At 47.6% G+C, this 13,525-nt stretch overlaps 1 protein-coding gene across 1 annotated transcript in view; it reads left to right on the top strand.

The window, feature by feature from the left end:
* Nucleotides 1–13,307, top strand: part of LOC146788719 (vomeronasal type-2 receptor 26-like) — a 649,476-nt gene extending 636,169 nt beyond the window's left edge. The window contains exon 5 of the mRNA XM_085630945.1: nt 12,400–13,307. Within this exon, the coding sequence (XP_085487071.1) occupies nt 12,400–13,307 (908 nt within the window). The remainder of the gene's footprint in view (nt 1–12,399) is intronic.
* Nucleotides 13,308–13,525: the final 218 nt, after the last annotated feature.

Genomic DNA, 13,525 nt, shown 5'->3' with positions numbered 1-13,525 from the left:
CCAGGCGGTAGCTACCGCGATATGGGTGCTAATCATTGACACGAGGCACCGCGATTCAGGTGGCGGAGCATACCAACCTCCATTTCCCCATGTCTCCATGCCTATCACTACCGCACTTGTGTGAACGGGGGTGCTGGTGACACACTGCCGGGGCCAAGCAGTAGCTACCGCAGTGAGTGCCATACAATGGCAATGGCCATCAGGCAAACATCAACAGTGCACAGTACCCACATGGTCAATGGCACATCATTTTGCACACGATGCCAATGTTCCATTTACTCCACTGGTGACTACACATGCTATGTTTGTGTGTGTGATTTCGTAGATTGGCCTGTACTCACTCACAAGTTACTTATGAATTTGATGGTCGTGTAGGCAGGACAGTGTTGTTCTGGACTCTACAGTGTATACATGTCAATGTGTTGAGGTGCAGTGACAATCACAGCAATGCTCGCCTCAATGAATGATCTATTGTGCATGACCTCTCATGTCTGCTCATGGGCACATTCGTCATTCCTGCGCCGACTGTGGTCATTGTGTGGCAGATGTGTGCCAAGTTGAAATGACGCATGAAGGTGTGATAGGTACAGCATCTAGGTAGGAGACAGTGGGGTTGATTTGTTACACATATGCTAGATGCTATACTCCCAGTTGTGCCCATGTGAAATGTGACCATATCCCTATGTGCATTCACATTGACCAAGGTGGTGTTTGAGGTTTTTGTTTTGTGTAAGTTGACAGGTGTGCCCTTTGTGTAGCTGAAGGTGTCGCTACATGTAAGCTTGTCTGTCACTCAATATTGATAACAGTCTTTGTTATCTTTGTGTCATCCAGACCGTGAGATGCTGTGCCCATCTCATGATGTATTAGATTGACATGTGTCCACTTTCATCTCACATAGGAGGAGGCTAAATCTGATTTGTCACTTGACGGTGCTGGAGGACATGGGGGATGTGGCGATCATCCAGAAATGCCATCTGGATAGAGCCACCCTAAAAACCCTTTGTGATCTGTTGGAGTCCCACCTGCAGCCTCACCGGACATATCCAACAGCTTTCACCCCTACTTATAAGGTGATGGCGGCCCTGCATTTTTTGCCACTGGATCGTTCCATGAGACAGTGGCCAGCGCTGGTGGGATGTCACAACCGATGTTCATTATGGTTCTGCGTGATGTACTGTCCACCATGATGATATACAAGGACAGATACATCCATTTCCCCAGGGGTGCTGAATTGCCAGCTGTGAAGGGAGACTTCTATCCCCTTGGCCACATCCCCAATGTTGTTGGTGCCATTGATTGCACCCATGTTGGGCTTGTGCCACCACCAAGTGAGCACATTTGCAAGAATCGCAAACCTTGCCACTCCATAAATGTGCAAGTGGTGTGCCTGGCAGATATGATCTTCTCCCACGTGTGTGCCAAATTCCCAGGCTCTGCCCATGACTCCTACATCCTGCGGAACAACATTGTGGCCCTCCTGATGGCTAATCTGCTTCCCGAGCGTGCATGGATTGTGGGTGAGTATGCCTAGTCGTATGGCGTGCTGGGTGTGTGACCTGCTGCCATCTGCCTCAGCGACACTGCAATGTATATTTGTGTTTCTCATACCTAGGTGACTCTGCATATTTCAACCGTCCCTGGTTGCTGAGCCCACTGTGGAAGCCCAGGACCCCAGCTGAAGGCCGCTACAATGAGGCACATGGGAGGACATGTCGTGTGGTGGAGCGTACATTTGGTCTGCTCAAGTCACGTTTCCGATGCCTGGACAAGACCGGAGGTGCAGTGGCATACTCGCCCAGGAAGGTGTGTCAGATTGTAGTGGCATGCTGCATGCTCCACAAACTAGCCATTTGCAAGTAGATTCCCCTGCTCCTGGAGGATGGTGAGGACCCTAGGCCCCAGCCTGCAGACCAACCCGTGTCCAGTGATGAGGACAGTGGAGAGGAGGAAGGTGTTGACCTGCATGAACAGCTCATCACCTGCTACTTCACTTGAAGGTGGATGACAATGTACAACATATCCATTGTCTGTTGATATTGCTGTTGTCGTGAAGGGTATGTGAGAATTGTAACAGCAGCCAGTTGTACACTCAGCAGCGGATGGCAATGTTTCTGGGACAGGTCATTTGGGAACATCTACAGGACGTGTATGTTGACACTTGTTGCCCATTGTGATGTGTGCATGTTGGGTTATCCTGATAGTAGGTGTTGTGTGATGTCTGTGATGCCACACCCAGACCAGTGAATGTTGTTCTGTTGTGTTTCCCTAGGTGCCTTCAACTTCTCCTTACCTACATACAGCCCATACTCCTGGTACATTGTGATCATGTTGAAAACTGTACATCCTGCAATAAAGACGGAGCAGACAAATGTTTGATTGATTGACACGACAACATGTGTGTAAGGATATATTATTTGCAATGGTGACAAGTGAGGGGTTGTACATTTCCAATTAGGTGGTGGTGGAGCAGTGAGCTGACAGTTATGGTAAATGAGATAATCGAGTAGTCACCACATTGATGTGGTGACCCAGTCCAAAAGACAGATGCCATTCACAAGGCAGTGTGGGGAAGGACAGTCCAAAAAGTCAATGCAGTGGTGAAGATGGTTGCCATCATGGCTGGCTCCGTGACTGGTGTCTGGCAGGTGCTTTGCCTGCAGATATTCCCAGGATCTTCTTAGGACGGCCCCTTTGTCATTTGGCAGGGGGGGCCTGCTTCAGGGCCAGTGGGGTCTGAGGACTCACCCCTCTCTGTGGGCGCAGGGTAGGATGGTGAACTGTCGTCCTGCGGCCCACCAGAGGGAGGTAGGGGTGTTGATTGTGGTGCGGGCTTGTCCCTCAGTACCGCCACTTGCTGGCCCAAGAGGTCCACAATTTGTCTCATGCTGGTGTTGATGGACTTCATCAGCAGGAAGAGCTTGTGCAACAGTTTGTCCGACCGGCCCGTTCGTCCCTGGGCCTGTTTGTATGTGCCAAGGACTCTGGTGATGTGTTCCAGGGATTGGGTCTCAGCCTCCTGGTGTCTGTGGTTGACCATTCCCCTCCCACCTACCCTGCTGCCATGGACCTGTTGCCTCACCACTGTGTGCACCCATATCCTCTCCCTGCCCACTTCTGTCGGTGGTGTGGGGTAGTCATCCTCTGGGACAGGGAGGGTGTTGCACGCAGCACTGGTGGTGGTGGTGGTGGAGGTGGTGGTGGCAGTGGCCACACAGGCCATAACAGCAGGGGTCTGCAGTGAAGTTATTATTACCGCAGATGTGGTGGGGGTATGATAGGGTCCTGGGACCTGTTGCTCCCTGGCACACCAGATGGGCCGGCTTCGAGCTCATCTTCCAGGGAATCCTGGGAGTCAACTTCCGAGAGTCCATGTACCGGGGGAAGACTGGCTTTGCAGGTTGCTGGTGTAGTCCTCTGCAGTGAGTTCTTGGTCACCTGTGGATCAGATGGGAAATGGTCATTGTAGTGCACCCCACAAGCTTTGTGTTAGCTGTGTATCATTCACTTTTTGTACACTGCACAATTGACTGATCATCACATTGTTTACCATGTGCACTACTGTGATTCCTGACAAGATGCAGTGGTACATGCGTTACTTGTCCATGGTTTGAGGTGTCAAGGCATACCATGCGACCCGTGCATAATTCATGATTACAGGGACCTGTTGCCATCTAGGGACTGGCACAACATGTTTTTCATTGAGGACTCTTTGTTTTTGATTTTTCTGACCTGGCAGGCGTCACATGGACTGGCCATTGCCATTTACTGCATACCTTTGTCCTGTCATGTGCATATCTTGATTTGGACCACTACACATGCTTTCGTATTTGTTGAATGGTCCTTGTTGCACTTGCCCCATGGTGATGCACATGTCAATAGGCGCCCACACTTCTTCTACATGTCTATTGGTGTGTCACACTTTGGTAGCTGTCACTTTTTCCTTAGCTTACCTGTGTGCACACTGTGAGTGGCAATGGGGTAGGTGAGCATATTTGTGCAATGAGAGATCTGGTTTTGTCATATGGCACCATTTCTTTTGTGGTGAATGTGTGGGTGCACATACTGGCTACTTACCTGTAATGTGCTCACATTTGGCTTTGTTTTGTGACACATCTGTGTGTGCATGGTGGAGGCCTACATCCTGCTCAGTGGGGTCACAAGACAGTATAATATGTCTACCTACTTGTAAGTTTGTTTGGTGTACTGCAATGGCTTCCAACTGCTTCTGGGTGGAGGGAGGGCTCCATCCTAATGAGGTGTGGGAAAGGGGGCATGGTGGGAGTGGGAGTGCAGGCCTCCTAACCCCAGACACCCTCCCAGGGAAGATGGCTACCTACCTGTAAGTTGGTTTGGTGTACTGCAATGGCTTCCAACTGCTTCTGGGTGGTGAGTGCTCCATCCTGCTCAGGTGTGGGAGAGGGTGCATGGTGGGAGTAGTGGTACAGACCTCCCACACACAAATACCCTCACTTTGAATGTGGCTACCTACCTGTAAGTTTGATAAGGTTAATGTACTGGCTGACACTTGCTTCTGGGTGGGGTGGGGGAGGGCTCCATCCTTCTCAGGTGTGGGAGAGGGTGCATGGTGGGAGTAGTGGTACAGGCCTCCCACTCACAAATACCCTCACTGTGAAGTTGGCTACCTGCCTGTAAGTTTGATGAGGGTAATGTAATGGCTGACACTTGCTTCTGGGTGGGGTCTGGGGAGGGCTCCATCTTGCTGATGTTGTGGGACAAGGGGGCCTGGTGAGAGTTGTAGTGCTGTCTGCCTGTACACATGCCCACATGGTAATGTTGGTAGCTACGTTTGGGGGAATGTGAGTGCGATCCGTGAAACATGTTTTTGTGAGTGTATGGTGCAGATGGATGGAATTTGTCCTAGGTGGTGTAGCTTTGTAGTTGTGCAAGGCAGTACATATCAGTGCGGTGGTAGTCATTTGTTTGTACTTACCAGCCTCCATTCCCCCGGCTACTCCTGTGAGACTCTCTGGATGCAGTATGGCAAGCACCTTCTCCTCCCATGATGTGAATGGTTTTGGTGGAATGGGAGGGCCACCGCCAGTCCTCTGAGCCAGCTCAAGGTTCTTGCTTGTCCTCTCTTTGACAACCCTCTTCAGATCATGCCACCGCTTCATGATCTCCTTTTTGGATCTTGGGGTGGTCCCTACTGCATTGACGCTTTGGACTATCCTTGCCCACATTTGTGTCCTTGTGACTAATGGTTTCTTCTGGACCAGGCTACCAAACAGTTGTGGTTCTACTTTGACTATCTCATTTACCATGACTGTCAACTCACTCTGAGTGAATTTGGGCATTTTATGTGTTACCATGGTGTGTGGTGTGCAAAGTGGTTGTGGGTGCAGGAGTATGAGTGGTGGGTGTGGTTGTGATGTGTATGGTGTGTGATGTGCAGGGGTTAGTGGTGCAGGTGTGGAAGTGGTGGTGGTGCAGTGTGAGGTGTGACTAGTGATGTTGTGTTATTTGCCTCTCCTTTAAGCTGGTGTGTGTGTGTCCCTTCCCTGCTGGAGTATTGCAATGGATTGTGGTCAGGGAAGGGGCTGGTTTTATACTCAGCTATGTGGGTGTGTCCAAATGGAGTATTGCTGTCAGGTGTGGTGTGTGTGTTGTCCTGGGAAATTTATTTTTCTTTTTGCCATGTGATTGTGTCATTGGGGTGTATTTTGTGTATTTGGGGGGCATGGCTAGTTTGCTGTGTGCACTTTTTAGCCTTATTGTGGGTTTTTTGCTTCATCCGCCATAATTTTCACGGATCGTCCACAGCGGTGGCTGTGCTGCAGCTCCTCAGCTGGCTCTCCCATTCATTCCAGTGTGCAACCGAGGTGGTCGGAAACAGCAGTACGTACCGTGGGACCGTCGGGATATCCTAATTTCCCATGCGGTGTCTCGCTATGCTTGCAGCGGGTTGGTGTTTTTCCAACACGTATCCGACCGCCGCAGATGGATTTTGGCAATCACTACCCGCTATGGGTGGTTTTTCTTTGCCCTGTTCCGCCACAGTCATTGTTGTTTGGCGGATCATCCTAATTTGGCCACCGGTTTTACCACGGTGCCGGGGGGGCGGTTGTTTTCTGCTTCCATGGTGGTCGGGGTGGTTTTCCGACCACCATCCTAATAGGCCTCTTAGTCTGAACACCACTTGCACGGGCAAACAACAATGTCCCTTGTTAATCTTTCAGGTCAGGCACTAACACCTAGAAATTGCATGAGAATGCCATTGTTTGTCAGTAAGCATGTCTAGTCAATAGATGAGCACTGGAGTCCAAAAACACACATGGGGCAAGAGTTCTGAGACAAGAGCATTGCAGCAATTGAGATGTTGAATAGATGTGATAGAATATCGAGGAACAAATTTCGACTCACCATAATATCGAGTGGAAAATATCATAGAATGGAAATATCAAGTGCAAGAATATCGATTTGAAGGTAAGTAATTTCAATTTTTAAAATATAGAAGTCATTAATATCATATCCATAAATATAGTCGTTAAAATTATTGTTTTTAAATAGTTATGTTTTAGAGTAGAAATTTTAAATTTATGTGACATAATTATTTGGTTAGAAACAAAAGGAGGGACTAACGAGGCCGTTTTCCACTCACAAGGGAATGGGAGGTCCAGTAGGAACAAGGGCCCCTAGTACAATAATAACAAAGAGTGTTCCTATAGTTCCTCGAAAATAGAGTTGTATCAACGTGAAGGCTGGGGTGAGTTAAATGTACCATGTAGGCCTAAAGGGAAATCCATATGTTGGATTTAAATGCCCTCACACACCCTTGCAGGTGTCATGCTTAATCATTTGGGCTGCTCCTCGCCGGGCCGGCGGTGCAATGCCTAGCGGGCTCCCTAAGAAGGGGCACTTTGACGGAGATCTTCTATCCGGCTGCCGTGTAGGTGAAGTGCGGGTGTGGGGCCTGGTTAATGTAGATATCAAGTAGTGAAATTAAAAAAAGGTAAGGAGTGCCTGATGAAAGTGAGTTTTATTCTGATGGCCTCCTATCTTAGTTTAAAAGCGTGTGTACATGACACTATACGAGTGTAATGTCTCATGTTAAAGTGGCATGTAATTTGTAAGAGTCGGTCAACATGTTTCTCGCTTGGAGCAGTTATGCTCGCGATTCTTCAGGACCTTAATGGAAAAAGTTATCTACATTCATCAACCTACTTAGGTTAGGGTTTTATGTCAGTCTACGTCTTTACTTCCAGACTCAATACCTGTTAAGGTCAGGGGCTACCTGAAAAGGAGAAAGGTATGGTCAAGTAAATATACAGGTACTTTTAATAAAAACACTTGGTAAAGCCTTCAATGCGAGTCACACTCTATAGCTTGAATTAAAAGTAGTGCGATTTCGCAGCATATGTCACAGTTAATAATGATCCGCAGTCGTGCATCCCTCGGTGAGCTAAAGTGACTATTCACCGGTGTGGAACATCTAAAGAGGGTGGCACATGTCCGTGTAAAGTTGACTCACCCTAGTCAGTTACTATCCTGGCCTCAACAGTACTCGGTGGGCTTGTACACGGGTATCACTTCCTCAAGTTGATAGGACGGTGTTAGGCGAGATATACAACATTCATATGAACTGATGTGGTCGTATTAAAAACACAAAGAATAAACGTCAGAGCAGTAGTCTATAGATTCGAGATTCTATTGCAATAAGGTTATTAACCCCTTCGACGCTCATGACGGAACGGTTCCGTCATGAGCGTCGGTTGAGCTGTGCTCATGACGGAACCGTTCCGTCATGACCACGCCCGCGCAAGCAGCGCTCAGCACCGCGGGGGAATCCGCCCCGCATGGAAGGGGTTAATTATTTTCATTAAAAAAAAGTGCATGGAATGTCAATGCCCCATGTCATATCCTCATCGTAAGCCCTTTACTGAACTCGCCTGTTGTTTTATGGACAGCAGAAGAGTGTATAGTGGCACCAGGATGGGGGAAGGAGGGTGGGTGGGGGGTGTACCGGATGAGTCAATTGGGATGTAGGACATCGTCACCTGAAATTTATAACAAATAAAGTTAACATAATAGTTAGTGTCATGCAGGACCCCCATTAGAGTATGGTCATTTGGTGTTGACACAAGGTTTGGATCATGTTGTACACCTTGTGCCTATTGTATCTACTAATTATTGGTAGTCCATGCTTTACGATACCCTCTCCACCGAGTCCGGAAGGTGGCGTGGTGGAGAGAGAGAGAGGTAGGACTTCCTGTTTCATGCTCAGAACTGAGTAAAGTATACACACAACAACAATTCTCTATATGTTGTCATGCTAGCGACGCTTCTGAACTCCATTTCAACATGGCAGCCAAAATAAACGGCCTCCGGACGTCATGATGCCAGTATTTGACACAATGTTTACAAAAGCATCACATGACCCAATTGCGCGTCACATGACATGCCCATCGACATAAGTCCTACCTCTCTCTCCACCACGCCACCTTCCGGACTCGGTGGAGAGGGTAGGTCGATTTACGGTAGACGGGAAGAAGACGCGTAAGTACTCAAACCAGCATAGCACTCTTGACTTTGTTTAGTACGTATATCTGCCACTACGCGTATCATAACATGGCAAACACGAGGAGATTACTTTCTTTTACAAAATAAACATAAGTTATGTCGACCCTCCCACATGATCAATAGCAGGTATCGTCTGTGTACTTAGGCTAAAATCGCGCACAATAATTCTTCCCCATATTTAACGCTGTGTACATAGAATCGCAACGGGTACAATGCGAGGAGGACACTTTGACTAACGTAACAATCGTAATGAGGTGTCCATAACCAATTCTCAAACCGGTCACATCGACCCCTCGCAAGTGAACTCGCCTGTTGTTTTATGGACAGCAGAAGGCATATTTACAATGCCCCTGTGGCATTTTTACTGAGCGTCACTTTTGTGATTCTACGGAGGCGCAGTGTGCCGACCTATAGCTACAAGGCCAAGCAAAGCAACTCTGTGTGGCTTTTCATGGCCATGTCAATATGCATTAAGGCATTGACTTACTCTGCCTGAAAGGGACATTCCATGGGTGTTGTTGTGGGTGTTCCCACGCAACACCCATGGGTTTTGACACTGCCTCAGAATAACAAAATCGCGTAAATCTGGGTCAGTGTCAAAGCTAATGCCTTCCCAAACAGACGTAACAAGGAGAAATGTGTTCATTCTCTTTTTCCCTCTTTCTATGTGTGCTGCAATCCGAAGTATACCTAGAACGAGGGAAATGTCCCCTTTGATGTCCCTTCGTGCCCAAAAATATTCATGCCAACAACACAGACATCCTTGCACAATTGTGAAAGGGTGCATGCTTTGGCACTCGGCTGCAGTGTGTGTGCCAGCGCTGACAGAAAGGACAGGAATGCGCTACATCTTGCGGATACAGTGCATTCCTGCTCTTTTCTTTTGATGTGGAGAAGCACAGCTGGAAGGCGTGTGGCGCTGCCCTATGCCAAAATATTGTAAATATGTGCCTCAGACTTAGGGTCTTAAGTTAGAATTCAGATGTAAACTTAGACTTAAGGTCTGAACGTAGAATTGAGGTCTAACCTTTGATGTCAGGTCTAAAGATAGACTTCATGTCTAAACTTAGACATCAGGTCAGGTTGAGAATCTGGCCCCCTTCCTCTTTAGTTTACACAAGACTTGTTCCATGCTACTTCAGTAAACCATATCACCATTAGAAGAATAAATTCAGAAAATGCCTCAAGCACCCCCTTCTGAAGAAAAGCTCTTGGGTGCACCACTCAGATCAGAGTATCCCACCTGTGTGGCAAAGGGACAGTCAACTCACAACATCTGTCAATCCAGGATATTCTGCACTATGGCATTCAAACATTATGGGAAGAATCGGTTCTAATTCGACTAGGATAACATATGCTTCCTCAAAAAAGTGGTACAAGCAAGCCTGGCTGAAGACGGCTGAAATGCCAGAAACAGGTCCTAGGAAGCTTGTTGCCGGTCCAGGGAAGACATAGCTTGGCAGTTCGGACTGGACTGTTCCTATGAGGCATAGGGTCAGAGTGATTTGCATATGGCCATGTCTGAATTGGGGTGGCAGAGTGGGCTAGAGAACAGTGATGGATCAAACCCAGATTTGTTGACTGGGTGTGAGTGTTTGATTGGTTCTGATTCTCCGTCCATCACCACCCCCTTTTGTACCGCTTTGTTCGCCATAAGTTGGCAGGGTATGCTCAGACGTTGAGTCCCTTGCTCACTTTGCTACTGGATGCAAGCAAGCCTGCCTGAAGATGGCTGAAATGCCAGAAACCGGTCCTAGGAAGCTTGTTTCTGGTCCAGGGAAGGCATGGCTTGGTAGTTCGGGCTGGACTGTTCCCATGAGGCACAGGGTCAGACTGATTTGCATATGGCCATGTCTGAACTGGGGTGGCAGAGTGAGTTAGAGAACGGTGATGGATCAAACCCAGGTCTGATGACTGGGTGTGAGTATTTGATTGATTCTGATGCTCCGTCCATCACCACCCCCTTTTGTACCGCTTTGTTCGCCATAAGTTGGCAGGGTATGCTCAGATGTTGAGTTCCTTGCTCACTCTGCCACTGGATTCAAGCAAGCCTGGCTGAAGACGGCTGAAATGCCAGAATCCGGTCCTAGGAAGCTTGTTTCCGGTCCAGGGAAGACATGGCTTGGCAGTTCGGGCTGGACTGTTCCTATGAGGCACAGGGTCAGACTGATTTGCATATGGCCATGTCTGAACTGGGGTGGCAGAGTGGGCTAGAGAACGGTGATGGATCAAACCCAGATCTGTTGACTGGGTGTGAGTGTCTCATTGGTTCTGATGCTCTGTCCATCACCACCCCCTTTTGTACCGCTTTCTTACATTATTCTCAAAAAAGCAGCACTTTTTATTCTGAAAAATACTTAATAGGACTGATTCAAATTAGATTTGATCAAGCAACCATGGAGAATATTTACAAGGGGGTTGTGCCACTGGAATGGCACTTTTACGAATGTTCTGGTGGTGCATTGCCCTGCATCAGATGTATAAAAGTGGCGTTAAGCGTTGTAAATATGGTGCCCTTTTATGAAGGTATCTGCATGAAAGGGGTGTGCAATGGGTGTTGCTGTGGGGTTCCACCGCAACACCCATCTTTTTTTGATGCTGCCCCAGATTTACATGGAGGCGGCGCCATGCAGCAGCTGGCATTAAAATGGCGCAACGAGGAGAAATACTTTTATTTCTCCGTAGCTTTTGCATCCTGCAGCACACATAGAAAGAACAAAATGGCATTATTGATTGCTTATGTCAGAATGTATCAGAGGAAAACTTTGAGGGTGTGATAATTATCCCACAACTCATCATTCCAGGATCGGAAGTTAGACTCACACCTGCAATCAGGGTCTACACGAGAGTAGTGGACTCCCGAATCTGAGGTCAAAGCAGCCCAGCTAAGCAAGATTCCCACCTCTCTGTAACATTCGCCGAAGACGCTCCCCCGACTTAGGACCAGTGCAAGAGGTCTGACAGCAACAGAAGAAAAATAAGAATAACACAAGTCAGTCAAATTACAATCCTGCTAAGGGTTAGAAAGTCCACTTGTGTTTGAGAAGAAAACATTCTGGCAAAAATTCTATGGATTTCATGTGTACATTTCCTCACAGCCTTTTGTTGTTTACAGTATGATATTTATCTATTTCTAGTTCAAAATCTGACAGAGGAAACCTTAATTATAGAACAAAAGAGCTGTGCGTAGAGGTGTTGGGACGTCAAGATCGTGTCCACACTGCAGAGGAGGGGCCTTGATGTGAATGAGGATTATGTAAAATCAGGAGACTGGATTAAAACATTGAGCAATTCACATAACGTAGCCTAAGGGGCTGCATTTCCAACCCAGCAGCACCAGGGTACATACAACAGGGAGTCTTTTTCCAAGTAGGGGCAAGACTCTGACATTACAGGTGCTGCTAGATGACCCCTTCTCTAAAGATATTCTTTTATTGGCTCCGGACATGCCTCTGTGAACAGGAGCATCTTCCTGTTGCCTATGTGCATGACCCATTGCAGACTAATACATACATGTATGTGGATACGATGAGTGTATCCACACCCTACAGCCAATCACTTCAAAAATACTCTGCTACTGCTCCAAGGTTTGTGAGGGATTTTATAAGAAACTCAAGCTCTGTGGGGTGACTCCTGCAAGCTGACAGCTGCTCCTATGTGTGTCCTTCTTGACACCTCAATGGAGATTCCGGGTCAATATGCTTTTTTACTAATGACTTGCAAGGCCCAGTGTGCATGTTCCACAGACAGTACACCCACACACAGGTACACAGAATGACTCTACTGTGTCACATTCCACTCATCTCTACCTACTTGAAAGCATCTTCTGTAATACTGAAAAATTTTCTTTTCCTGCAGATATGGCAAACTGCTTAGCATGCCCTGAAGACCAATGGTCCAATCAGAAGAGAGATGCCTGCATTCCACGGGTGGTAGAGTTCCTGGCCTATGGGGATCAACTGGGAGTAGCCTTAACCTCCATTACAAGTTTATTTTCCCTCTTCACTGCTGGAGTGCTGGGAGTCTTTATCAAATACAGGAACACACCTCTGGTTAAAGCCAATAACAGGGATCTTAGCTACATCCTCCTCCTCTCCCTCCTGCTGTCCTTCCTCTGCTGTCTTCTTTTCATTGGACGTCCTTCAAAGACTTCCTGTCTCCTCCGGCAAACGGCCTTTGGGATCATTTTCACTATAGCTGTTTCTTCAGTTTTAGCTAAAACTATCACAGTGATCATCGCCTTCAATGCCACAAAGCCGGGCAGCAAGCTCAGAAAGTATGTGGACCCACGAGTTTCCAGCTTTTTGGTGCTCTTCTGCTCACTGGGGGAGGTGGTGATCTGTACTGTGTGGCTCTTCCTCTCTGCCCCATTCCCAGACATTGACACCAGATCAGAAACTGGGAAGATGATCTTACAGTGCGACGAGGGTTCTGTTGTTGCCTTCTACGCTGCGGTTGGTTACATGGGATTCTTGGCTCTTCTGAGTTTTGTTGTTGCCTCCATAGCAAGAAAGTTACCAGCTACTTTCAACGAGGCCCAGTTTATCACCTTCAGCATGCTGGTGTTCTGCAGCGTCTGGGTCTCCTTCATCCCAGCATACCTGAGCACCAAGGGCAGGTACATGGTGGCCGTGGAGATCTTTGCCATCCTGACTTCCAGTGCTGGACTGCTGGGCTGTATCTTCATCCCCAAAATCTACATCATCCTCCTTAGGCCTGAGCTCAACACCAAGGAATATCTAATGGGGAGACAAGGGACCACCTGAGACTTACAGGACTGGGATAGTTGTATCTCACAATAAAGAGTGACAAATTATCGTTCTGCAACAATATCAAGTGCAGAATATTGGATAGCACTATATCGTCAAGGTGGGCATATATGTGTTTTTAGATTTACTATTCTTAACTTCACCTCTATGGGCCTGATTAGGATGGCGGATGGACTCATGTGTAACCCATCCCTGTACTACGTGACAGGCACCAT

This window comes from Triturus cristatus, chromosome 10, assembly GCF_964204655.1.
Source record: "Triturus cristatus chromosome 10, aTriCri1.1, whole genome shotgun sequence".
Classification (NCBI taxonomy): Eukaryota; Metazoa; Chordata; class Amphibia; order Caudata; family Salamandridae; genus Triturus; species Triturus cristatus.
The sequence above is the reverse complement of the archived record's forward strand: the minus strand, read 5'-3'. Positions and strand labels throughout refer to the sequence as shown.